This window comes from Ovis aries, chromosome 11, assembly GCF_016772045.2.
Source record: "Ovis aries strain OAR_USU_Benz2616 breed Rambouillet chromosome 11, ARS-UI_Ramb_v3.0, whole genome shotgun sequence".
NCBI lineage: Eukaryota > Metazoa > Chordata > Mammalia > Artiodactyla > Bovidae > Ovis > Ovis aries.
This window is the reverse complement of record NC_056064.1, coordinates 49710525-49738383: the sequence shown is the minus strand read 5'-3', so window position 1 is coordinate 49738383 and position 27859 is coordinate 49710525. Positions and strand designations below refer to the sequence as shown.

The following is a 27859-nucleotide window of genomic DNA, read 5'->3' as shown; positions in this document are numbered from 1 at the left end:
TGACTGTGCCTCTTGCCTGTGAAAGGCTGCTCCTGAGACGCTGTGTACCTGCCCCGGTTATTTTAGCGGGAAATGACTTTTCCTGCTCCAGCCTTCTTTAGTTTATGGACGAGCACTCAGATTCCTGTCCTCAGCAGTCCTTGCTCTCCCCAGCAGGCTTGTTTGTGTCCTTTTCTGTCACTGGACTCTGAGCTGCCCATCCTGAGGGACTGCACTTGCAGTCTCTACACAGAAGGCTATTCCTGTTCCCTCTCTCCAGGCTGAAAACAAAAGGAGTTTGCAACCTTGTTTCATAAAAGACCCAGATCCTTTTTCTTTTAAGGGGGAAGAAAAAAACAAAACACCCAGCTGTCAACCAAAACAGGCATTTTTCAATTGGGGGTTTGCAGACTGCATCCTGCCACCCCCAGTGGGTCAGAGGAGGCGGCAGTGCTGTGCTTCTTAGAGCTTGAATCCTTCCCTCCACCTCAGTTTCTAAGATGACGTGTGTGGACTCTTCCCACTATACCAGTCCTGAGCACTTAATGGAAGTCCGTGGCTCCTTACTTTATGTATTTTGCAGTCTGCCCATGGCAAAGGTTTTTGATTAGTCTGGAGCAAATTTGACGGTAGAGCAAGATGGTCTGAATAATGCCACTAGCTGGGGGATGGCATATTTATCTACTTTGGTTGCCTACTTATGCCAAAATGTTTTACTTTGTTATGACTTATAATTTTACCCTACTCAGAACAGAGGTATTTGTTATGCCTGAGAAGTTTGAGAATTCTGGTTCTCTTGGCCCCTCAAAGGATCAGAGCTGGTTTCTGAGAGCAGAGGGAGTGACTTGTGCTCAACTGCACCCTACACATTGGACTCTCCTTTAGAAAGTTCTTCCTGTGAATTTCTCTGCAAGTTCTTACTACACAGAATACACACTGGCAAGTGCTCAGTGCTGAGTGGGGCTAACAGACAGAAACTGCGTTCTGGGCAGGAAGGCTGGAAGCGCTCAGGGAGGGCAGTACAACAGGCGCAAGTGACCGCCCCTGTGCCCTCCCCTCCTCAGCTGGGTTCCGGGAAGCAGCCTCTGCTGGGAGAATTTGGAGGAAAGAGAATGTGCAAAGTATTGCAGATCTTTTTCTTCATATTTAGTTTTAAATAATAACCCACCTTTTCTCTGAATACTTCATAACAATCTGAGTCACTGGAATCAAATTAGTGTCGTCTTAATGTGTGTAGCTTGATTTGATCAAATTACGAAGGCCTTTACTTTCACCTTAGAAATACAATTTCTGTGTATGTGTCAAATATTTCTTAATACCTCTTCATATTTTCTAGAGTCTTGTTGGCTGGAGAATCACAGGTGACCATTAATTGGGCTCATTTGTCTGTGGGATTGTTGTCAGAGTGGAGGAGAATTTAGGCCCTCTTTTGATGGTGCAGACTGGGTTCAGAACAGAAAATAACTCCCTGACCTAAGGACTGACCACACAGCTTGTGGTGGTGTGAGGGGTAACAGCCGCTATGTTGCTGACCCTGGTCCTGACTTTTGTCGTTTCCTGCCTTCAGATCGCCGCTGAGCTAACCTCCCTTTCTCCTCCCAACAACATGAATGTGAGCCTGCTTCACCCCGTCGGTGCAGTTCCCGCCTTCACGTGGGGCTCAGCACTGCCCTTGTCACGCGTCACTCAGCACGGGGGCTAGGCAGTCTCTTCCGAGCTCCTGTCTGAGTGCCGGCTTCCCGTGGTGCAGCCCAGAACTCTGCACCCTCAAATCCAGTTCACCGTGCGAGTGTCCTCCACTCTCATTTCTGGGCTGGCTTTTCTCATTCTTTTTTCTTAGGATCTGCCTTCTACTCCACACTCAAAAGGTCTGAGTGCAGACAGAGGACTGCTTTCTCTGTCTTGATGGGGACACCAAGAATAGACTAGATTTTCTGGAGGGATTTGCCAGTAGGGCTTGGTTGATTATCAGCCAGACCCTGTAATAGAACATCATAGCAAGTATCTTTGTGGTTATGGAAATATTCTGAATCTAATATAATACATCTCCTTATAAACAGTCTTCACAAATCAGACAGCCTAGCCTGTCCCTTCATCTTGCCAATGAGATGATTGATGTCCATAGGCGTTGGTGGTTTGTCGTGGCCTGTGACTGGTGTGGTTCTTTTTTTTTTTTTGGTATGGTTCTTGAATAGTCCTGTGACTGGTTCAATTCTTGAATAGTCCCTTAGATTGGTTGCAAAGTAGTATTTGACTTACTTGGATTTCTGAGCCACCTCTGGCAATTCAGAATTTTAGGTTATGGCTGACAGTTCTATTAGAAAGTTAATTGGAGAACTTAGAAATAATTTTTTGATAACCCAGAATTTTAGTTTGAGTTGAAATTTTAGTAATTTAATCCATTAATTTTCAACTTTAACACTAACATAAGTTCACAAAATGATCTGAATGCGTGACTTCCATCCAGCTTTTCCTGAGCTTTTGGAGGTCTCCAATTTCGGTGCAGCGGAGAGGTCTCCTCAAGTATCCGTAAACTGTGAGCTGAGTTTTTTGTAACAGAAAGAAGAATGGACCTAGGGATTGAGAAAGTTTCTCCATGTGCTTCACGAGATTATTTTGCAGATCAAAGTATATGGAAGTTCTTTGACTGGAAGATGGTGTCAATAATATTTCTGAAACTTTGGCTTATTTTTTTTTTTCTCCTTTGCTAGTTTGCCAAATACCTTATAGCGGATTAATTCATTTTAAAAGCTGTGATGGATTCTATAAGTTAAGTTTGTACTGATAAAATATTTTAAAGGGATGGCTGTTCTCAACACTGTTCCTCTCCAAAAGGAGAGAGGTCACAGTGATAGTCCTTGATTTCCTACCTGGTAAAAAGGTAGAAGTTGATGCTTTTCCCATTGGAAGTAGCCTCTTTTCGTGTGGTATAGATTTCTCTCCTCTTCTCCATGCCCCAGTTCCCTTCCTTGCCTGCCAGTGCCCACCCTGCCATGCTGTTGACAGTGCCCCATGTCCTCTGTAGAAGCTGCCTGGCAGTCTCTGAGTGGTCATGCCCGCAGCTCCTCCTGCACTTCGGGGAGGGCCGGTTTCTTCCAGCACAGAGCTACAGGACCTTTTCAGGGCACTAAAACTGGGGCACACTTTTATTTCTCAGCAAAGAAATATATGAATTCTACGTATTTTTTTATGTTTCATAGAATTCAATTCGCCACAATCTCTCTCTGAATCGTTATTTCATCAAAGTACCACGTTCCCAGGAAGAACCAGGCAAAGGCTCATTCTGGAGGATAGATCCTGCCTCTGAAAGCAAATTAATAGAGCAGGCTTTTAGGAAAAGACGGCCTAGGGGCGTGCCTTGCTTTAGAACCCCTCTGGGACCGCTCTCGTCTAGGTAAGGAAAAAAGACAAACAAAAAGACCTCTCTTAATGGTCAGTGGATTTACCTTTGATGTATTGGTAAATTTTCCTTTTGAAAATGAAGGAATTACCAAATGCATTATGATTAAATGTTGGGCTGGGGATTTGGGAAAAAAAGAAGTGTTGGATGCCTCTCATGTATTTTTGTTTCTAGTGCTAAAACAATTCAGATTATAAAGTTTTTATTTAAATTGTATTCCTGTGTAGCATTGTTGCTTCATTGAATGCATATTGTCAATATGATGAGTCGGCAATATGATGATGCCATGTTGATAGTTTCTTCCTTTTCCTTGGCATGTGAGAAGCTCTTTAAAGCTACATCTTTGCTGTTTCATTTTTAGCTTCATTAATAGTTACTCTGCGTTTTGAAATGAAAAAAGAAATGGCTGTAATTTAAGTCTTGAGACCCAGCCAGCTCCACTTGCAGGCTGCCGGCTCCTGCTGCCTGGCTGTGGGTGGGAGCTGCTTAGAGAGGCAGCCAGTCCTGCCCCATGCTGTGTGGCCCATGCTGGGTGTGGAGCAGCAGCGTCCTGCACACGTTGGCTCCGTCCCAGCCGTGCCAGCCTTGTTGAGTGTTTCAGGGTATAGGCGTCACACAGAAAGTAAGACTTAAGAACTGTAGTTGGTTGGCAGAAGACAAATGACACCCCTTTTTGCAGTATACACTTACTAAAAACAACGGGGTAGCTTGAGTGCTTTATTGTAAAAATCCATTGTCTTCTTTTTGGTCGTACAGAAGTGCTCCAGCCTCTCCCAATCATGCTGGAGTGCTGTCTGCTCACTCCAGTGGTGCCCAGACCCCTGAGAGCCTGTCCCGGGAAGGTTCGCCAGCCCCTCTGGAGCCCGAGCCTGGTGCCTCACAGCCCAAACTCGCTGTCATCCAGGAGGCGCGGTTTGCCCAGAGTGCACCAGGTAAGATGCACAGAGGGCAGGTGTGGTGGGAGAGGGACGGGTCAGATGAGCGTGTGATCCAGAGGCCTTGGAGCCTTTGAGCCTTGTGCCTGATAGGCTCTGAGAAGCTAACTGCACTGTGTTCTGTTTTTTTTCCCTAATCAGTTAACATTCTTTTGTGACTCGTATGTGTAGGTACCTGAAGAATTTTAGAATTAACCTGTTTCTCAATTGTTTCATCATTCATAAGTCTATGAAAAAGAATTCCCTCAAAAAGAAATAACATAAATTAGACAAAGTAGACACTGTCAGGAAATAAATGTCTATTTAGTAGGTAGGTGAATATTTCCTAGTGTACATACAAAGTTGTAATGTGGAATAAAAATGTGTGCCCTGGGGAATTTAAAAAAAAAAAAGTAGTGTGAAAATGTGTTCAAGGTAATTCTGCTATGGTTCCTACTTGGTTGGCAAAATGTGCATTTTGATATTTTGGAGTTCCTGGCCATGCTGGCAACAACCCCTGCCAGCCCCCATCTGTAGTTCCTGCTGCTGGAGCCCAAATGCCCAAACCAGAAAGAGCAGAGGCTGGCAGGGCTGCTGGTGGATAGCTCTGTCTCCACGCTTCCTGCTTCTCCACACCTGTCATGAGATGGAGACTTCGATACCAGGGAGCATGGCCCCCTTCTTCAGGCCTCATTGGGCAGCTCCTTCCCATATCCTGTGTTGATGTTTTCCTTTTCATGAGGCGAGAACTGTGGGAAGAAGTGTTGTAAGAAATCGGAACAGGGACATCCCTGGCGGTCCAGGGGTTAAGACTCCACACTTCCACTGCAGGGAGCATGGGTTTGATCACTGGTTGGGGAACTAAGATCCCTCATGCCATAAGGTGTGGCCAAAAAAAAGAAAATCTGAACAAAGCAGAGATTGCATTTTTAGCAGTTAGATATACATTAAGTATCCCCATTAAATATGTCATTTCTTTCATTGTGAATGACTGCATCATTACCAGATGAAAGGGGCCACCTCCTGTTTTCTTAAATCAGCCTGTAGGTTGCAACTGAGGGGTCAGTTAGGTGGTTTGGGATACCTGAGCCTCACCTCCGCTCCCGTCCTCGGCAGGCTCACCTCTGTCTAGTCAGCCCGTCTTAATCGCCGTGCAGCGACCACTGCCACCGACGATCAAGCCTGTCACCTACACTGTCGCCGCCCCTGTGACGACCTCGACTTCCCAGCAGCCCGTGGTGCAGACGGTCCACGTCGTCCACCAGATCCCAGCGGTGTCCGTCACCAGCGTGGCTGGACTGGCCCCAGCAAACACATACACCGTCGCAGGACAGGCTGTGGTCACTCAGGCAGCTGTGCTGGCCCCCCCGAAGGCGGAGCCACAAGAGAATGGAGACCACAGAGAAGTAAAAGGTAAGCAGTAGAGGCAGTCGCTTTGGGCAGTTTTTCAAGCTTTTAAAAACCTGCCAGGTGGGAGGGGGGTTCATGTTTGGGAACGCATGTAAGAATTAAAGATTTTAAAATTTAAAAAATAAAATAAAAATTTTTTTTAAAAAAAAGGAAAAAAAAAATAAAATGGAATACAATAAAAAAATAAAATAAAATCCTAAGATTCATCAATGTACAAGTAAAATACTTTGACCTCCTACAATTTTCATGGGAAAATACTTATTCTTTTCATGGGAAATAAGCAAATAAATATTCAGTATAAAAAAAAAAAAAACAAAAACCTGCCAGCCTCGTTCACCTGACCCTTTGCTAACATGTTACGTAACGTTATGCTGGAGCAGGGATGTTCGCCACCTGGTTTGCTTTGCTTTAAATTAGTGAGAGTTCTGTAAGCTATCCAGTAATATTAGTTGATGTCATTTTTTCTCTTTTCTTTGAATTTAGTGAAAGTAGAACCTATCCCTGCGATTAGCCATGCCACATTAGGTGCTGCTGGCCGGATCATTCAGACGTCACAGACCACCCCTGTCCAGACGGTCACCATAGTGCAGCAGGCACCTCTAGGTCAGCACCAGCTTCCAATAAAAACTGTAACACAAAACGGGACTCACGTGGTGCCAATCCCCGCCGCTGTCCACGGCCAGGTGAACAATGGTAAGCAGTGTCCCCCGTGGGTAACTGGGTGCCAGTAACATGAATGAAGGTCCTCTGCTCTCCTTTTATGAAGCGTGGTGTTCAAGGTTTTCGTTCTATTACAGTTCTCATTTTATTTTTTCTGAAGAAATGTTTGCATTTCTAAACTATTGGAAACGGAATAGGAAGTAGCTGGGAAGTAGCTGTGGGAATTGGCTCCCATGTAATTCCCATTGGAGGAACTATCTGAAGAGGAAAGCGTTTCTAAGTACCTAGAGAGATGAAAACACTCCCGCCTTTCGTAGCCATCTAGGTGTGGCCTGGAAACAGCCTGGCGGCTGGATGGTGGACCCTGACTTCGTACTGCCCCCTGGGGGCATCTCAGCTGACTCCAGAGACAGTGCCCTCCCCTGGGGCAGGGGCTGCTTGAGAGTATCTGCTGTGCTCTTTGTTCTGAAGGCCCTCAGGAACCCTGTTGACATGGTTCCACATGGATGTTCTGACATAGATGAGCTTAAGGGAGCTTGGCTTTTAAATCAGAAAACAGAGAACCTCCTTCCATCCAGTTCCGTGGAGCAGTGTGAAGGGTAGGAGTCCGGCTAGCTGTTGAGTCAACTCAAGATTTTTGGGTCCTTGGAGCTTGTATGCAGACATCTTAGCAGTGGGTTTTCACTCAGGTATGTAAAGTGTGTGCTGTCCACATTGTGGGCTGTTGTGATTCAGCTGCAGGACCTCAAGCAGTAGAATCAGAAGCTATTGGCTCAAACTAGCTCTTTGTGCCCAGAGATAGGTTCTCTGAAAGAGGGCGGGGAACAGAAGGCTTGATTGTGTTGACCTCTGAATCCTTACTGAGCTATTAAGGGATGGAGACCTGGGACACCTCATGTGATTCCACTTCCCCCTGCTCCTCCCTGAATTTAACAGAGATCTGTAGGCAGATCTCTATTGTAACATTACAGACAAGATCTGTAATGTTTTCTAGGGAGGATTAACCACCGAGAGTTTTTTGTTTTTAAATAATAGATAACATGCCACCTGTGGATAAATTGGGAAATTTGCAACCAGTTGCCCATTTAAAATGCTTTCTTCCTTAAGCCATGTGTCTCCTAAGTAAGAGTTGCTCAGGCCTCATTTTTCTTTTCTCTGTGAGTAACTTCATTGTCACAGGCGGTCCAGATGTGGCAGACCTGGTGACCCTTGGCGTGGCTGGAAGCAGATGGTGTTGAGGTGGACGGTCCATTTCTGGTCTGAGCTGTTCCTCTCTGTCTTAAGTCATGAAGACATGGTGTGGGCCAGTGATTCCCAGACATATCATGTGCCTTAGAATCACTCAAGGGCTCTGTCCCAGAGTCCCCAGTTGAGCAGATCCGGCCTGGGGCTGAAGAATGTACATTTCTCACGTGTTGCAGGCCTTCCAAGAAGCACTGTGCATATCAGGAACCTTTTATGTCTGCCTGTCTAAGGAATTTAAAAAACTGAGTGTCCCTTTCACATATTTAAATTGGTATCTAAAATTTTGCTTCATAAATTTAATAAGCAAGTAATTAAATTTTCCACTATTAAAAATATTGATGTTTAATTTTTATTACTACTATTTTTCACTGCACATTGCAGCTTGTAGGAGCTTAGTTCCCTGACCAGAGATTGAACCCTCTCCCTTAGCAGTGAAAGCACAAAGTTCTAACCACTGGACCACCAGGGAATTCCCATTACTGATATTTTAAAATAACACATCATTCGTTTAAATGTGCTCCTGGCTCTGAATACTGTCTTGATTTGATACCCACTTTTCCCATGTGACTCAGCTGGTAAAGAATCCACTTGCAATGTGGGAGACCTGGATTCAATCCCTGGGTTGAGAAGATCTCCTGGAGAAGGGAAAGGCTACCCACTCCAATATTCTGGCCTGGAGAATTCCATGGGCTGTATAGTCCATGGGGTTGCAAAGAGGTGGACACGACTGAGTGACTTTCACTTTTCACTTCACCCATATATCAGTCCACAGATAGGCAAGCTCATGCATCCTCATGGCTAAGTCCCATGCCCCCCACAGATTTTGTGCTAATGCCATATACTTTATGATTGAATGTCATTTACTGAGTACGTCTTTTCTCTGCAACAGCAAAATGTAGAAATATTAAAGATTTAATTATCTGTGACTATAAGGATTTACTTATCAATTGTTGTAACTGAAGAATTGTTCAAAACCAAAATTCAGTTCAGTTCAGTCGCTCAGTTGTGTCCAACTCTTTGCGACCCCATGGACTGCAGCATGCCATACCTCCCTGTCCATCACCAACTCCCCGAGTTTACTCAGACTCATGTCCATTGACTCAGTGATGCCATCCAACCATCTCATCCTATACAGTCCACTTCTCCTCTCGCCTTCAATCCTTCCCAGCGTCAGGGTCTTTTCAAATGAGTCAGTTCTTCGCATCAGGTTGCCAAAGTATTGGAGTTTCAGCATCAGTCCTTCCAAAACCAAAATTTTAATTCTTTAAAAATTGTATTTGGGAATTCCCTTGCAGTTTAGTGGCTAGGACTCCGAGCTTTCACTGCTGAGGGAGCAGGTCCAGTCCCTGGTTGGGGAACTAAGATTCTATAAGCTGCACGGCATGGTCAAATAAATCGATTTATTCATTCATTCATTTTTAGTAAAGATGCATTTCTCAATACATCTGGGCTTTAAAGAAAACCACACAATTATACTGATGATCACTGCTGGCAACAGTAAGGAAAGTGCTGGGTCAGCCCGCAGAGACCTTGTTCCTACTTAGAAGAAGGAAGGATAGAAGAAATGCTGAAACTCCTTCCAGTTTTAGTCATCTTTCAGCAAAAACTATTTTAAGTTATCTGTTAGTAGGAAATTTTATTGGTTCTCCATCAGTTTAGTCTCAGTCTTTTACTTAGAAATCACTTGGTCCAGAAGAATTTGCTACCTAGTCAGTAGTAATTGAGGTTCACAGTGCCAGTGTTTTCACTCTTCCTTGGTTTCAGGCTCCATCTTGACATTTTCATTCCCGAACCAGCACAGTTGAGTGGCTTTAGAGAGGGGCTCTTAAGAAAGGGGAGGAGGGAGGAGGTGGCAGATCAGCTTTAGGAAGATTGTGTGGGCAAGTGGAGATGGTGGTTTTCCTGAAAACTGGTGTTGGGTGGATGCTGTATGACCCAGCTGTGGCCTCTTTTACTCTTGAAAACCAATCTTGAGAAAGGTGTGCCTGTTACTAATGAATTTTGAAAATCAGAAGGTTTGATATTTCAACTTTTTATTGTGGAAAATGACAGACATTCTGGAAATCAGGTCATAGCCTACCTTGTTCATATTCCCCACCTGCCCTGTCTGCTCCCACCCAGGTATGTCATTCCCTGTTTGAGCATGCATCTCTAAAAGATAAGAACTCTCTTTTAATATATAAGCGCAATACCATTATTATAGTTTTAAAAACAAATTCTTTTCTCCTTAGGATTCAAATAATATGTACTTTTTAAAAATTGTGGTAAAATATACATGAAAATTTACCATTTTAAAGTATGCTGTTCAGTGGCATTAAACACATTGACAGTATTTTGAAAACATCACCTCTAACTAGTTGAAAAGCATTTTCATCACCCCAAAAGGAAACCTCATACCTGTTAAGCAGTTACTCCTCATTCCCCACTTACCTTAGTCCCTGGTAACCACTAATCTACTTTGTCTCTGTGGATTTACCTGTGCTGGATATTTCCTGTAAATGGAACCATAAGAACTGTGGCTTCTGTTAACTGGCCTCTTTAACGTTTCGAGGTTCGGGCATGTCGCAGCGTGCATCAGTGCATCACTCCTTGGCTGAATGTGTTTCCGCTTTGTTTACTCATTCATCAGTTGGTGGGCAGTTGGGTTGTTTCCACCTTCTGGCTATTTGGAATAATGCTATTACATTCGTGTAAAGTATTGGTTTGAATCCTTGTTTTCATTTCTTTTGGGTGTATACCTAGAAGTGAAATTGCTGAGTTGTATGGTAAATCTGTGTTTACTTTATTGAGTAGCCATCAAACTGATTTCCACAACAGGCACAGCAATTTAACATTCCATCCTCAGTGATGTATAAGGGTTCTATTTTTCAACCTCACTTGATGTTTTCTCCTTTTATTTTTGATCATGGTCATCTTAATTGTGGTTTTTGTTTGCATTTCCTTTGTGACTAATGATGTTGAGCATCGGACTGATGACATTGAGCATCTTTTCATGTGCTCTTTGGTTATTTTGTAGCATCTTTGAAGAAATGTCTAGATCCTTACACTGTTTTTTTCTAAAGTGGGTTTGTCTTTGTTGTTGAGTTATAGAAACTCTTTATATATTCTAGAAACTTAGGTCCTGATCAGATACAGGTATCCCCTGCTATCCAAAAGTAGAGAGTTCCCGTGAAACCTGAGAACATGTCTAGCTAACGGATGTACAGAATGAGTCAAGATAGAGCACACATGCTCACAGAGCGCAAAGCTCTGCTGTCTTGATGCCGAGATGGAGTGTGGTTCCTGGGGAGGAGTTTGGCTGTGCCACTCACTGCTTGGGGTGCTGCTGACTCTAATGGCTTGCTGCAAAACAAGTGGTAAACATTATTTTTGCTTTTCCCCTTTCTCCATAGAAGTGAAAATCCTCTTTAGATTTCTTTCCATTAGCGAAAGTGGGTAGTGATGTAGTTATTTCATAAAAGCAAAGTGGCATAAAGGAAGCTTTTATAGAAGGGCGTAGGGAGGATACTTGTATATGATTTGCAAATATTTCCTTCCATTCAGTGAGTTTGTCTTTTCACTTTCTTGATAGTATCTTTAATGCACAAAAGTTTTTAAGTTTAAGTCCAGTTTCTCTCCCTTTCATCACTTGTGCTTTTGGTGAGAATTCACTGCCAGACCTCAGGTCATGAAGACCTACACCTTCCCCTGTGTTTTCTTCTACTAAGAGCTTTAGAGTTTAGCTCTTACATTCAGATCTTTGATCTATTTTGAGTTAATTCTTGTATCTCACGCAAGCGCCTGTTTTCATATTTTCCATGTGGAGATCAGTTTTCCCAGGACCACTTGTTGTAGAGACTGTTGTTTCCCCGTTAAATGGTCTTGGCTCCGCTGCTGAAAATCAGTTGACCTCAGATGTATGAGTTTATTTCTCTTGGTTCTATTTCATCGATTTTTATGTCTGTCATTATGCCATAATCACACTGTTTTGACTGTTGTAGCTTGGTAGGAAGTTTTGGGGTAGGAAGTACGAATTTTAAGATCAGCTTTTCCAATTCTGAGGGGAAATATTGGAATTTTGTTAGGATTACATTAAATCTGTAGATTGCTTTGGGTAGTATTGCCATCTTAACATACTAAGTTCCCTCATCCTTGAGCATGAAATATCTGTTCATTTATTTAGGTCTTCTTTAATTGCTTCAACAGTGCTTTATAGTTTTCACTATAGAAGTCCTACAGTGTTTAAGTCTTGGTTAAAATTCTCCCTATTTCTTTTGAATGTTTTTCTAAATGGAATTGTTTTCATAATTTTCTTTTGAGATTGTTCATTGCTACTGTATAGAAATACAACTGATTTTTTGCATGTTGATCTTGTACCCTGCACATTTGCTGATTATATGAATTTTTTATTTGGGGGTTTCTTTATGTGGATTTGTTAGAATTTCTATATATAAAGATTACATCATCTGCCAGTAGAGGTAGTTTTACTTCCTTTCCCATTTGGATGCCTTTTATTTCCCTTTCCCGCCCAGCTGCCCGTAGGACTTGATTAGTGTTGGCAAACGAGCATCCTTGATTTTGAGAGAAGCATCCAGTCTCTCAGCATTGACGCTGTCTAACTGTGGGTTATCATACATGTTATTATATTGTCCTTTAGTCTGTCAAAACAGTGTATTCTGTTAGTTGATTTTATATGTTGAACCACCCTTTCATTTCTGGGATAAATCTCACTTGGTGATGGTGTGTGATCCTTTTAATATGCTATTGAATTCAGTTTGCTAGTATTTAGTTCGAGGATATTTATATCAGTATTCATCAAGGATATTGGTTTGAGTTTTCTCATATGGTCTTTGGCTGGCTTTGGTATCTGGGTAGTGCTGGCCTCGTAGAATGAACTTGGAAGTCAGGCTCAGGCCATTGTGTATTGGAACCTCTTCTTGGCACTTTCTGGGGCCAGTCATACTGCTCCCCCCAAAGCCCAACATGCTGAGGTCACTTCTCAGCCTCTTTTGCACTGGACCACAATTCTGGTCACAGATTCAGTCTACCTTTGTGGAGATTCTGCTGCCCTTGACCTCCAGCTTGTGGGGTGGTGGTCTGGGGAAGAAAGGAGTCTTTACCTTGCTGACAGTGTTCCCCTATGAGCAGCATTTCACTTGTCATCCTAAAGAGCCTCTGCTATGCTCACAGGTACTGTTCCCGTCTCACAAAAACTGGCCCTGGCTGGCCCCCAGCCTGTGCTTCTCTGGGTCCAGGTCCTGGTGCTGAGGAAGCAAAAGGGTTTTGTGGAAACCTGGGCTGTCTGCCCAGTGGTGTGCTCTCTAACTCCCCCCGGCCTCCTCCGGGAACCACGTGTAGGTTGTGGATGGAGCAGGCAGGGCGCCCACGGGACCAGCAGCTGGTGCACGGGCAGGAGCTGCTTGGACTTGGGCCAGAACCTGGGGGCGCAGCGAGGCTAGCACTGAGGCGGCATCACCTCCGAGGCAATATTCCACCTCTGCCTGCAGCGCCCGCCTGGTGTGAAGCTGCTGCTTGGCAGGACCCCTGGGAGGTGGTCCCACACACGCACTTGAGCCTCCATACTTGGATGACATGTTTGCAGATTTCTTGCAGATCACTGAAATTTACTTATAACTCCCAAGTCGACACTCTGCGCTTTCACAGTCCTTTGCAGGCTTGTGCAGAGCAGCAAGGTATTTGAATTGGGCATGCTGGCTCCCAGTAGAGCAGGGTGTGGTAGCACCCATCCCCTTGTTTCAGCTCCCGCTATGAACTTGTGTCTTTCCCACTGTTTCTTTCTCTTTTAAAGTTACTTTTTCTTTGGCTGTGTTGGGTCTTTGTTGCTGCATGGCCTTTTCTCTAGTTACTGCGAGTGGTGACCGCGCTCTGGTTATGGTGTGCTGGCTTCTTTGCTGCAGTGACTTGTTGCAGAGCACGGGCTCCAGGGAGTGGGCTTCAGTGACGGTGGTGCACAGGCTTAGCTGCCCCAGGGCCCATGGGATCTTCCCGAAGCAGCGATTGAACTGGGGTCCTCTGCATCGCCAGGCAGATTAACTAACTGGACCATCAGGGAAGCCCCCACGGTTGCTGAGGGCCGTGTGTTCCATGTTTTGTGCTTCTTGCTGGTGGTTTTGCTATTAAAAGTGGGCTCTGGGCCTGGTTCTGAGAAGGCCTGGAGTGTTCTAGGCGTGAAGGTTGTGATGTGCCTTATGGGGAAAATACAGGCATGAGTTCTGTGTTAATGGATAAACAGTATAGGTTGAGTTGTCTTTAATCAAAAAACACATAAGACAGGGTATGTGTCAATCAGCTGACAAGCCCCGCCCTGTGTTCCCCCTGAGACAGTGGCTCAGCAGCCGCCAGCCTGATGTGCCATCTGGTCTGGCTCAGCTCGGGGCTCTGATTGACTCACAGCTGTGTAAGACACCTCTCAGGAGCAGCGGTGCTGGGCTGTAGCAGGAAATTTGTGCATGAGTTACACTCAGACAGGAGTGGAGCCCCTGCCTGAGTGGGGAGGGCACCCCAGGACATGGCCAGGAAACCATGCAGGATGGTGCACGGGCAGGGAGACCTATAACGCCAGGCCTGCTGCGGGAAGCAGGCGAGCTGGGGGCCGGGACAGAGACAGGTGTTCACAGCCCCTGGGGGCTTTGCCACCGTTCAGAGTGTAGCCACTGGCCTCTGCCTGTATGCGGACTATGCTAATGGATGGGTGGGGAGCGTGGGGGCTCAGGATGGTGCCTGGCGTCCCCTTGAAAGGTGACCCTGGAGTTGAATCCCCCTCCTGCTGAGGCACCATGTGACTGAGGGCCAGGCACCTCAACCGGAACACAGTGCTCCTCCTGCTTGGTGGGCACCTGTGTGGCGGCCTCAGTGTAGTGTGTCATCAAGGCCGCCCTCCCACCCTTAGAAAAGGAAGCCTGTCTTTCCAGGCAGGTGCCTTGAGCTCTGGTTATTGCCGCCATGGGCACAGGGAGGGCACGTTTTGATGCTTGTTGCTCACGGAGGGGCGGAGAGGTGGGATGAGTCTGGCCGTGAGGCGGGCTCTCAACCCAGGTCTCAGTCCCGGGCCCACACCTGCGGCTCACCAGTACGGCTATGGTTGTGCCGTTTTTCCAGTGACGCAGTTGGGTTGGATGTGGAGTCCTGGGGCAATGACGCGTTTGGGTTGGATGTGGAGTCCTGGGGCAGCGACGCGTTTGGGTTGGATGTGGAGTCCTGGGGCAGCGACACGTTTGGGTTGGATGTGGAGTCCTGGGGCAGCGACGCGTTTGGGTTGGATGTGGAGTCCTGGGGCAGCGACACAGTTGGGTTGGATGTGGAGTCCTGGGGCGTGTGGGTTGGGTGTGGAGTCCCTGGGGCAACACGCATGTTTAGGTGGCATCCCACCTGCTCGCTGTGGCGCCAGTGCCCCTCTGCCGTCTTCTTTCTGAGACTTCTCTGCCCACTCTCAGGCTCCCTCACTGCCCAGGTCGTTTCCTTTGCTGTCACCTTTCCTGAGGGTTTGCAGATCAGTTAGTGGAAGACTGCTCAGCATGGCCTAGGAACCACACTGTGCCTGCTTCAGAATCTGGGGCCCGGGCCCCACCTACAGCCACACCTCCCATAGAGCAGGCCTTGCTACCCTGCCCCACCGCACCAGCCTGTTCTTCCAGTCACATAATTTTTTAGGCTTTGGCCATTTGGCCTGCTGCTGCTTCTGCTGCTAAGTCGCTTCAGTCGTGTCCGACTCTGTGTGACCCGATAGACGGCAGCCCACCAGGCTCCCCCGTCCCTGGGATTCTCCAGGCAAGAACACTGAAGTGGGTTGCCATTGCCTTCTCCAGTGCATGAAAGTGAAAAGTGAAAGTGAAGTCACTCAGTCGTGTCTGACTCTTAGCGACCCCGTGGACTGCAGCCCACCAGGCTCCTCCGTCCCTGGGATTTTCCAGTACCAAGAGTACTGGTGGGGGGTGCCTTCTCCGATTTGTCCTGACTTACCATTAACTCCATTCTGCTCTGAATCATTGCTACATCCTCCTGAAACAGCAATTTTATTCAAGCCAGAATTTTGTGGGACATCTCCCAAACTCGCCAGGGCTCTGTCTCTGCATGGACTGCAGCAGTGACGTGTGCGTCCTGAAGAACCCGGCTTCACTGCAGTGCTGCCCCCGCACCACACGGGTCCTTATTCCTGAAAGTGACGCAGCAGTCACTCTCAAGAGATGACAGCGGAGATGGCCGGAAGCCCCATGTTAACCAGGTCCAGCTGCCAGCCCCTTTGTTCCCTGAAGACACGATCGTATGAATTTTCCTATGCAAAAGCCTACCGGGAATTTAAGTGGAATGGCTTTGAATCTGGAGCTGAGGACGGGGGCGCTGGAGTCCTGGCGGTGCTGAACTCCCCTTTCTTTGACCTCAGTGTGTGTTCTGTGGCTTCCCATCTGTTTCATTTTGCAAACTACCCCCCACCCCCTGTCTCTTCACTTAGCTTCAAGTTCCATTTCTTGGGAGGAAATTCTGTCGTCCCCCTGTGCTAGCTAAAGCGATCTATTAGAAGACCCAGTCATAAAGCTTGGTGTAAAGCCCTTATGCTTATGCAACATGTAGAGCAAGCTGTCATGAGCTACCGCAGCGGTAACATCAAGTTACTAGCATCAGGGAGGCGGGACAGCACACACGCCCCTGCTGGGACTCGGGCCTGCTCGTGAGATGAGGTCGCTGTTCAGGGTCTTCGTGTGCACATCATTCTCCATATGGCCGCCTGCTGCTACGGTCCTAAACCTCCCCTGGGGCGCGAAGGGACTGGGTAGGGGGCAGGGGTCTTCCTGGACAGGATGCTGCCTCTCCAGGTCGCTGCTCCAGCCCACACCCTGCCCCACCCCCGCCCCCGCTGTGGTAAATGGCCCAGGCCCAGTCTGCCTTCCCACTTGGAGGAAGAGCACTTCTAGGTGTGGGATGACCTCCTTCGGTTCATCCCTTGCGGTTTGGTCATGCAGAGCATGAGGCAGGCGTGATCAGAGGTGGAGGAGGCCCTTGTGCCAGCGGGAGTCCAGGAGGAGGAAGGGCCTCCCGGTGATGACGACCAGAGAGAGGGTGGGCTTGGGTGGAAGGGTATGCGGAAGCCAGCCTAGGGCTCGCTGGAGGTCCCTCCCCTGACAGACTTGGAGCAGGTATGTGGCTCAGATGCAGGCTTAGCTTGATACAACCCAGTCCCCTCCTGGGCTCAGGGGCCCTGTGTCGAGGAGAAGCCAGCACCGGCCCCTTGGCCAAAACAGTAAAGCCATCTGCCTCAGGCCTCCGCCCTCCCCCCTTCCCACTTCAGCAAGGCAGCCCACTATTGGAAGCAATAAACAGATGCTGTGCATTCACAGAAAGACTTGCTGTTCGCACAGTTAACATGAGGTGGGGTCTCTGATGCCCAGGGGCCTGGCAGGGACAAGCGTCCGCCCAGACGCGCAGGCTCTGACCCACTGTCTCTCCGCAGCAGCAGCAAGCCCCCTGCACATGCTGGCGACACACGCCTCCGCCTCCGCCTCCCTGCCCACCAAGCGCCAGAGCGGCGAGCCCGCGGAGCAGCTGGAGCTGAAGCGGGCCAAGACGGAGGACAGCGAGGGCCTCGTCATCGCCCTGAGTGTGGACGCGCCGCCGGCTGCCACGCGGGAGAAGGGCGTCCAGAACTAGCAGCCGGGAGAGCGTTTCTCACTTTAACGTCAACTCTGGTGCCAGAAGGAGACACTGCCTCTCACCGACGCTCGGAGCGTGTTCCCTCGGTGGGTAGAGGGCCCTGCGGTTGGACTTCACCTCAGCACTGGAAACACAAACCCAGGTGGCCTTAAAACTCCTTAAAAGACTGAAGTCACCCCTGAACATCAGAACCACAAACAGCAAAGCCGGGCTCCGGCATGTCTCCCCGCCCAGTGTTCAGCTCAGCTCCCAGTAGAGACTCACGGTCCTGCCCCGGGAGGACACGCCCGGTGCGAGCGGACCTGCTGGGCCTGGGCCGGAGCCACCCCACCGCCCGCTGCCAGTAGACGAGACAGTATTTTGTTGTTCACATGTGGAATTAGAATATTTTGAGGTGTACTTTCTTTCTTTACAAAATAATGGGGTCTTTGACATTTCAGATCACTCCATTTCTACTCTGGAAATTTTGGAATCACACAGGACCTTTTGTGTGGATTTCATTTGGGGAGAAGAAACAGCGTAGTTTTGTTTGTTTCTGTTGTTTGTTTTCAGCCTATGGAATGATTTACTTTTGTCTGTCCTGTTTAAGTCAGATGGAGCTACTTGACATCTGCAAATTTCCCATGTTAGAGCAGTTACCTGATGAATTTAATCCTCCTCCATTTCCATGTGTAGGACGGACATACAGACGGACACCCGCGGGCCACTTGTAACCCTGACGGAAAGCGCTGCCGGGCTCCTGGAGCTGCACTTACCCATTTCTCTTTCTTGCTACTTTTTGTTGTTTGTTTCTTTGTGTTGACTTTGTCCCTGGCATAATTTTCCACTCTGAGTAAAACAAATCTCCTACGTATTGTGTATGTTTAAAACGACAGAACTGTTACTTCGTCATTTGGAAAAAAGATTCAACCTTTTATCACACCTTTTTCAAACAAAGGCCACAGATTTCTCCGTGACGCGTTCACTATTCTAGGTGCCGTCGCCAGCTCTTGGCATCGGCCAGCCGGCCAGCCGCCCCGTGATGTTGCGGTTTGCCCCACTCATGGCAGGAGCAGCTGCTGGGGTGGAACAGAAGCTGCCTGTAAACACAAGGGTCTGGGAAGCAAGCACCCTCCGTCCGGTAAGCGTTGGAAACACCTAGGTTGCTTTCTGATTTGTAATAGGAAATTCCCCTCAACCTTTTAGAACTGAATCTAATACTAAGGCTGATCTCTCTCCTATAAAAAATAAAAGCGAGAGAAAAGGAAACAAAGGTGAGAGAATGAAAAGTCGGAGGCCCACTCGGCCTCAGCCTGCGTTTCTCTGGAAGAAAGCCACTCACCTTTCCAGAGGTTTCTGGGGTCAGAGCTGAGCAGCATGCAAACAGAAAGAGGGCTCTGGCCTTATTGTGAATTTTTAAATGTCATCATCATAACGTTATTTATTTAAATGTAGTTATTTTGGTATTTAATTTTTTTTAAAGAGAGAAAAAAGAAAAAAAAAAAACCCTGTATTTTCCTGGTGGAATGAAATGGCTCAGAATGGTATATTTAGGCAATTTTAAAACATTTATTATTTACCTAAAGACCAAATATGATAAATCTGTTCTAAGTATTGTGTGTCAATCCACGGTATGGAGCTGTCACAATGTTATTGCAGATAATGCATATTAAAATTATGAAATTACTGCACACTAGCTGGATTTATAACTCAGCCATTTAAAAAAATAAAAACAAAACCATCCTGTGAATGAGACCACGTGTGTGACAGTAGCAAAATCTAACTTGCAGACTGAAGCACGGACGGATCAGAGCACCTCAGGGCAGCTGTCTGCATCTCCCAGGCACTGTACAGATACCTTGGAATGTATATTTTTATTTGTCTTTTTACACAGAAGGTTTGCAATTTGAAAAATAATTCAGATGTGCTGTGTCCTGTTTGTGGGGTCGGGTCACTCCACTGAGTGCTCCAGACCCGCCAGTCATGGGCCACTGCAGCCCCCTGGCCGTGAGCTCTGGGGAGGTGAGTGGACAAGACCACCTTGGGAGGGAGACGGCTCAGGCCACACTAAGCAGATGCCTCGTGTGTTGCCCAGGAGACCACCTCCACCACCACCCTGAGAGACCCTGGTAGACTTGCCCTGTGTAAGCCCAGTCTATCAGTTGATGATTTCTGAGCCTAAAATGTAGACTTTTGGGGTTTGGAGGGATTTCTGCTGGGTTTATAGGTAAGAAAAGTACCCTGCTCTCAAATCTAAAGGGAGAAGGATAGTTTTTGCTGCCAGGAGCTAAAGCATGTCTTTTTCAAAGGCGAGGCGTTCTGTTTCCTTTTTCCTGTTGTCTTGGCTCATTCATTGGCACATAGATATTTAAGAATATCAAGGAAAAGGCAGGGGGGAAAGACATAGATTAACTGCCCATGTCCTGGGCAGTTTAAAATGTTTGAATTTAGCTGTGAATTCCCTTTAACACCTGGGAGTCACTGAGCTTGTGTCCTTGTGGCCCCACTTGATGCCTGGTGCTACATCAGCAGTCACATTGCGCTTAACTCCCGCCCAGCAGTCCACTGGTGGTTCCTAAATAAGTCATTTCAGAAAGTCTCTGCTTTGTCCTTTGCCAAACTTCCAAGCTCCCTCAGGGATGACAGACTTCATTTCAGCAGCTCTGCCCCGAACCAGACAAAAGTACAAAAGGGAAACTCTCACGTGAGCCAAGTGATGTGGCGTATCCCAGGGTGTCCGCGCATGATTTAGGGTTGATCTTCCCCTCGTGTCCGTGGAGTCTCCACTCAGACAGTTGAGCTCCTTAAATGCATCACCCCTCACATCGTCCTCTCCTAGAACAGCAGAGTAGGCGAGGCCACGGTCGGAAGGGGGTGGGGCGTGTCAGGACTTGGGATTTCTGTGCTATGTGACTACAAGGAGACAAGTGACAATCTTCAAGTCCTAACCTCCACTATTCTAGAAAGGATAGTGCTGATTTGTGTGCAAAGGTTTGAAATTTTAAAAGTACCAAGTTCCTGAAATTCAATAAAATATTTTTATTAATTTTAATTGAATACAGAGTATCATTGTCATTTTGATAAGCTTAAGCAGGCACTGCTTTTTTATATGCTCTTTTCCGAGCGCGCCAAAGGCCTAGGTAGCACTGGAGCGCCTGTGCCAAGACACTGCTATGACAACAGCAGAGCAGGCGCCTTGCCTCCACCAGGAGAGAGGGGGCCCTGAGTGTCTGCATGGGCAAAGGGAGCTGGGTCACAGGCAGTGCTAACAAAGACTCGCTGGCTTTTATCCATCCTGTCGGAGTTTTAAAACTAACTTTGAGGTTATGGTGTAGCTGCCATTTCTTCTGATTTGCTCCTGAGCCTGAGTGAGATACATTCTCCCATGAGATGGAAATTGTGTCTAAATTTAGAGGCACACGGGTACTCCAGTCCCCAAGTCACTATTAACACTTAGATTGTCCAGCTACCGAAAAGTCTGTGGCACAGATTGCTGATGTCCTAAGGGGTAGGAGGAGAAAGGACTACTGAAATGACGCCATGAAGGGCCTCTTTGGGAGATAACTGAACCTCAAGGACAGAGTTCACAGGGAGTTTTGTTCTTGACATTCATGTCCTAATGTAAAAACAGTTCATATTAGCATAAAAGAACTGTTCCTCATGTACTGAGACAGTCTTTCCCAACTAACGGAAGCATCCCTAAATATTTTTTCGGATCTGTTGTCCATGTTGTATTAATAGATGCTTTAGGATGTGTTAGGTCTTACCTCCCCCTTCTCACTCAGGAAAAGCTACTCCGATAGTTATTAGGGTCACCTTGTTGAAGTTAAACTGAGTCAAATAAGAGGGGACAGGTATCTTAGAGAATAACCTACCTTTACCCAAGGAAAAGATGTTATAAGGGACTGACCTGGTGGTCAACTGGCTAAGACTCCCAAAGCACTCCCAAAGCAGGGGGCCTGGCTGCTGTTCCTGGTTTGGTCCCACATGGCATAGCTAAGTTCACATGCCACAACTAAGACCTGGCGCAGCCAAATTAATTACATACTTTTTAGGAAAGATGTTGAAGGAAGCCTTTAGGTATAGGAAACAATTCAGTTAACTGATAAAAGAGTTTCTTCATGTAGCAAAAGCCAAGCTATTGTGAGGAGGCCCACATTCAGGCCATATTTTGTCTGTAAGGAAGACATCGAGGGGCATTCCCTGGCACCCAGTGGTTAGGACTCCATGCTTCCACTGCCAGGGGCACAGGTTCAGTCCCGTCACTGAACCGAGATCCCGCATACAGTGTGGCGCAGCCCAGGCAGGAGAAGGAAGGGCAGGCATTGGGGCGTGTCATGACTCTGTAGTCACCATATAGTAAGTGGAGGCCTGAACATGGGAGGTAAAGGAATCCGTAGTTTGGAGTGGTTTCCATGGTGGCCTGCTGGCCAGCACTTCCCGTAGGTCTTTGTAGAACACTGTGCTAACGTGACACGTCTCTCGCAACCTCTCCCTCCACGTTTATATGCACAGCAGTACAAAATTAGATTTTAACATGGGTCTCAGGTGACCTCTGATGAGATGACTAAAGCTGCAGGCACAAAATTTCTGATTTTAGAAATGTCCTGAGGTCCCACACTCTGCCCTATGTCTCAACCATTGGCTGAGTAAATAAAGCATCTATCACATCTCTGAAAAAAGAAACAGGAGCAGGAGTATTGAAACTGTAAGAACAACTGGGGTGGTGACCATTTTCTTGAATTTTTCTTCCCTCTTGTATCTCCTAGTGTAGACTCCAGGACAGCCTGAATATAAGAGCTGCATCTTAGGAACGAACAGAATACCCAAGAGAAGCCCTCTCCCCATGAGGAAAGGGGGGACCCCTGTGGGACATGGGGAGGGGAGTCACAAAACTCTACTTGTAAGCAGTAGCCCTGGAGACACTGAGGGCTCAGAAGAGGAGCCAGGCAAGGGGACTCCTTTCTGGTCCAGAGAAGGCCAGGGAGGGGGAGGGTAGAAGTACTTTTCTTTGGCCCCAAGAAGTGTACAACATCACACAGAGGCTAAAGCCTGAGCTTTTTAGCCAAAGGCCAGAAAAGGGGGGTACCTGGGAGACAGGACATTAGAGAAAGACTCCCTATGGCTAGGTATGGCATTCTGGGCTTACCCTCAGCTGCACACGCCTGGAATTGACCTTGAGGAAGCAAAGCAAAGGCTTTATTAATTGAACAAACTCCCATAAAGATTGGCCCCAGATAGCACTGCAGAGCTTGGCAAACAACTAACCCCAAACTACAGCCTACCGAGGGCAGGTCAGCATGTTTAGTCTGAATCTAGCTAGGTTATTTGCCTGCTTAGAGAAAGAAAAGATTCTACATTCACTAGAGGATGTAAACAGGACTCAGATTCATAAAATGAACAATGTCCAGAATGCACAAAAATCTCTTTGTGCCAGGAAAATCTCTTAAGGGGAAAGAAAGTTAACATGTCAGTTGGAAGTATGTTGGAATAATTGGAAAAGGACATCAGCTTTCTATGGCTGTAATTATTGTAATCAAACTCCAAAGTAAAGGCAGATGCTCTTGAAATGAACCAAGAGCTACAGAACTTAAAGATAACAAAAAAAAAAAAAATTACAACGAAAAATCCAGTGGATCAACAGAAAGATGCTTGGAAACAAACCTTAGGCTCAGGGACCCGTGAGATAATATAAAAAGATCTAATATACACTGGCTTAGTGAATTTCCGGTAAGAGGAGGAAGACATCAGTGCTTCAGACAAATATTTTTTAAATTAATGCCTGAAAATGTCCCAGATATAATTCTAAAGATTCACAGAGTTTCAAATAGGATATACCCAAAGAAAAACCATGTCAAGGCATTACCACTGGCCATGAAACAAGACATTTTATCTGGAAAGCAGCCAAAGAAAAGTAACTCGTGGCATACAGAGTAACAGTAATCTGAATACAGATTTCTCATCAGAAACCATGGAGGCCATATGCCTAGAAAATTTTTAAAGGGCTGAAAGTAACTGTCAGTCTAGAATATTATATCCATAGAAAATATCAGGAGTGCAGATGAAAAGATATTCTTAGATGAAAGAAAATTGAGAGAATTCCTAACCAGTAGAGATGCTCAAAGAGAAATGCTAAAGGACATTCTTCAGGCAAAAAGTAAGTAATAGCAGAGAGAAACCTTGGAACTTCAGGAATGAAGGAAGAGATCAACAGAAATGGTAAATATTTGGAGAAATACAATAGTTTTTCCTCTTAAATTCTTTAAAATATCCTAACCTCCCAATGTAAAAGGTTTAAGATTGTCCGGGTTTTCAGTGTATATACGTAATATGCATTTTGACGAAGGTACAGTATAAAGGAGGAAGGCAAAGGTCTATAGGTCTCTAGATTTCTATATTGAAATGGTAAAACGTTCTGAAGTAGACTGAAAAGCTAGCTTTTTGTGCCACAGTCCCTGGTGCAGTCACTAATAACAAAGATAAAGGAAAAATCCAGTAGGCAAATTAAAATGGAATGCTAAATTTTTCTTGAAATAACACAAGGCAGAGAACAGGAAACCAAGGTGGAGGGGAAAAGCAACAATAATATGGTAGGATCTTATCTATATGTTGTCTACAAGAAGCTAAATATGAAGACATTTCATATAGATTAAAAGTAAATAAACAGGAAAAGATAACCATGCTAACACTAATGAAAGTAAGAATAGTTTTTCTGTTTTGGCCACACCATGTGGCTTATGAGGTCCTAGTTCCCCAACGAGGGATTGAACGCTCAGCAGTGAAAGCACAAAGTCCTAACCAGTGGACCGCCAGGGAATTCCCAGGAGTAGTTGTTTTGTTTTCAGACAGAGCAGACTTCAAACCAAGGAAAGTTATCGCCAATAAATGGCACTGCGTCATGATAAGAGGAGCAATTCTTCAAAACAACGTTAATTAAATGAAGCAAAAGCTGACAGAACTAAAACAGATAAATCCGCATTACATTTTGACACTTCAACACTCAACTCTAGGTGACTGATAAATATGTAGACAGAAAGCAAGTCTGTAAGTCCTGAGCAACCCCAGTCAATGTAACTGTGATTGACGGAGTGTTCTACTGAACAGAATACACATTCTTTTCACATGCACATGGGACATTTCACCAATATATACCAAATCTTGGGTAATGAAACAAATCTTTACAAGATTTAATTAAAACCATACATAGTATGTATGCTCTTTGACAATTAGGGAAATCAAAGTAGAAATCAATAATAAAGGTATTTTTAAAATTCTCAAATGTTTGTGGATACTGGAAAAAACTTCATTTTTGATCTGCACAGCACACAGCATGTGGGATCTTAGGTCCCCTGACCAGGGATTAAACCCCTGTGCCCTGTAGTGGACGTGTAGAGTCTTTTTTTTTTTTTTCCTTGTTTCTCTCAACTGTCTTTTCTTTTTTTTTTATTTTATTTTTTTTATTTTTTTTTAATTTTAGTTTTTTATTTTTAAATTTTAAAATCTTTAATTCTTACATGCGACGTGTAGAGTCTTAACCACTGGACCACAAGGTAAGTCCCATAGACAACAGATTTTGAGATAATCCATGATTTAAAGAGGAAGTCTTAGAAATTAGAAAACTGTAGCAGAATGAACATGAAATATATCAAATTTGTGAAAACAGCTAAAAGAGCTCATAGGAAATTTTATAGCACAAAATGCTTATAGAAGAGAAAACCTAAAATTTAGTCATCTACAGTTCTACCTTAAACTAGAAAAGAATGAACTAAACCCACAGCAGTCAATATAATTGAAAAGGGGGATAAGAAAAATATCAATAAAATAAAAACTGATTCTTTGCAAAGAAAAAAAAAAATTAGCAGATTAACTCCATCTGGAACGACCAAGGAAAAAGGACACATGACCAGGGGGCCGTTGTGATGAGCTCCAGTGATAGCAGCATTATTGGTGATCGCCCAGATCTGGAAACATTCCAAACATCCTTCAGTAGGTGAAGGAATAAACAAGCTATGCTTGTTAAGTGGAGCCCCACTTGGCAATCGAAGGAAGAAGCTATTGAAACAACCGGTGAATCTCAGAGGCATTTCCCACAGAATGAAGACTCTAGACTCAAGATGCAGACTGCATGCTGGGGGTTGAACTGTACCCCCTGCCCGCTAAATATGCTCAAGTCCTAACCCTGGTTGGGACAGATCAGTGGAGACAGAAAGGATGTTTGTGTTTGCCAGAGGCTGTAGGTGGGGAGAATGGGGGCTTCGGTACTGGATGATGGAAGGTTCTGGAACTAGGGAGACTGCACGACAATCTGAACATATGTACTCAGTGCTGTGAACTGTGCTCTGTAAACTGATCTAAATGGTCTATTTTATGCATACTGTACGACTTCTAAAAGTTTTACCTGGAAGAAGGTGGGGGTGAAAAATATGTGATGAGCTTACAGATCTGACCCAACACAGCCGCTGAGCAAAACGAGGGGTTGAAGGTTCAGGGGTTGGAGTGCAAAGGAGAGTGGGGCTTAACCCGTGTTCTGCCCAGGATCCCTGGGGAATTTGCTAAAGGAGGAAGCAAATTCATCCGCTCAACACCGGCCCCAGAGGTGGCTGCTGCAGAGTCAGGCACACCTAGGCCTTGAAATGACTGCAGAAACTGGGATGCAAAGGCTGTGTGTGTCTGCCCTTCACCACATCACAACTGAAAGCACCCTGAAGTGGAATTTTACGGAAAATGGCTCCAGCTGGATTTTCTTTGGAGCCTCAATCAAAACAGACTATACACTGGCCGTTGTGTACAGAGCAGATTCGGGACTGCCTGACCTCTTACAGATGTCCGGCCCCTGCCCCCAGCCTTGATCCCGACTGGGCTGTGATGGAATTAATCTCCCTGAAGCTGTGAGGTTGCTTGGTGGGTACTTCAGGTGCCTGACAGCTGTTCCATCCTCCCTTGTGGACCATTTTCGGAAGGCTTTGAAGGGTGTCCTCCAAGACAGGCTGACCTTCAAAAGAGCGGATGTTAGAATTCTGATTTTAACTTGAAGAGCTCTTCAATGGGAGGAACAGGAGACAACTCTTTTCTTGGAATTAGAAAAGTAGTTTGTAGTAGTTAGGAAAGTCTTATTCTTGCTCACAGTGTTAAGATGGTGACTGTTCAGGGCGGGACTGGGAGCGGTGTCAATCTGCAATCTCAAGGCCATGTCCAGCAGGCACTGGGCAGACAGACACTGTCAGCACAGACGCTGTCCCCTGGGCGTGGTAGACCCAAGTCCAGCCTCTCTTGTGTCAGAACAGCAGGAATCACTGTGATTTTCTGGAGTCACACGTCTGCTCCGGAGATCAAGATATCTTCTTCCGTAGCACCTGCCCAGGAAAGTAACTGGCCCTTTGAGGTAACTAGCCCTCATCAGTTCACACCCCCCAGAAGACAGACAAACCGTCACGCAGACCGTACTCGATGACCCAGGATGAGGACTCTACACAGAGTCTATGATATTCTGCCAGCATCTGTGGGCAGCACAATCAGAACAGACGCCTAGGTGAAAACAGCCTTTATTCATGGTGACATTTCTCACAGATAAAATATATATAAATTTCACTAGGTGTTGCCGCAGATCTTTTTTGTAAAAATCCACTGTATGTTTCTATTTTGGTAGCTGTGGTATAAATACTTTTTAAATGGATGCCAAAACTATAAAATTACTAACCCGAAATCCATGATGCCAAAACGTGGCAAGGACTTTATAAGAAAATTACAGACGAGTATTTCTTATATACACACACAAATCCTTAAATATACAGCAAGTCAGATTTGGCAATAATAATATCTGAATAACAAGAGAAAGACAACGCGCCATGACCCAGGTGAGGTTTATCTCAGGACTGCAGAGTTGGTTGAACCCTCAGAAGTCAATGCGATTCACCATGTGAACAGAGCAGGAAACCATCTTACAAAACCACGTACCCATCTGCAGCGGCATGAAGCTGAGCACTCACACCCCCTTCAACTTGGTGCTCCCAGCAGCTCACCTGCCCTCCTCTCCTCTTGACCCCACCCAGCTGCATTACGGGGCACTGTTCAGGTGGATCCAGAGCCCTGAAATGCTTTAAAGTGAAAAGACCCTGCATTCTGCAGGGAAACGTAACAGAATCCACAACATACATACCAACATCCAAGATACAAGCCCACAGTACTAGGACACAGTTTACTATGACTAGTACACAGAAGAAAAGAAAATCGACGAAGACCTGCTCTGAGAAGATCCAAACGGAAGAATGACCAAAGGTTTTAACTCCTGTACTATATGTATGCACAAGGATGTAAAAATCGTTCACGTGCGTGAGCAAATGAAAAAGCTTAGTTAAGGATTAGAAACATTTTAGATTCATCTAAAGTTTAAAGTATATTGTAAAGTCTTTAAAGAACAGTGGGCAGTAATAGGTCCTTTAGTGTGGTATTCAATGACATGATCCTATTTTTTAAAACAGGAAAAAATACTTTAAGAACTGTATGAACAGCCTTAATAATCATTGAGTGAGATAATAGAAGGTGTTATGCATGTGTACTTGAATCCCAACAAGAAAGAGACAACAGCAGCAGACTTATTTGAGGGAACAGCTAGGAAATCCCACATAAA

At 45.7% G+C, this 27859-nt stretch overlaps 1 protein-coding gene across 1 annotated transcript in view; it reads left to right on the top strand.

Moving 5' to 3' along the window:
* FOXK2 (forkhead box K2) overlaps positions 1-20289 on the top strand; it is a 51749-nt gene extending 31460 nt beyond the window's left edge. The window contains exons 5-9 of the mRNA XM_015098889.4: positions 3180-3373; positions 4136-4311; positions 5410-5706; positions 6187-6396; positions 17054-20289. Of these exons, the coding sequence (XP_014954375.2) occupies positions 3180-3373; positions 4136-4311; positions 5410-5706; positions 6187-6396; positions 17054-17250 (1074 nt within the window). The 3' untranslated portion in view covers positions 17251-20289. The remainder of the gene's footprint in view (positions 1-3179; positions 3374-4135; positions 4312-5409; positions 5707-6186; positions 6397-17053) is intronic.
* The last annotated feature ends 7570 nt before the right edge of the window (positions 20290-27859 follow it).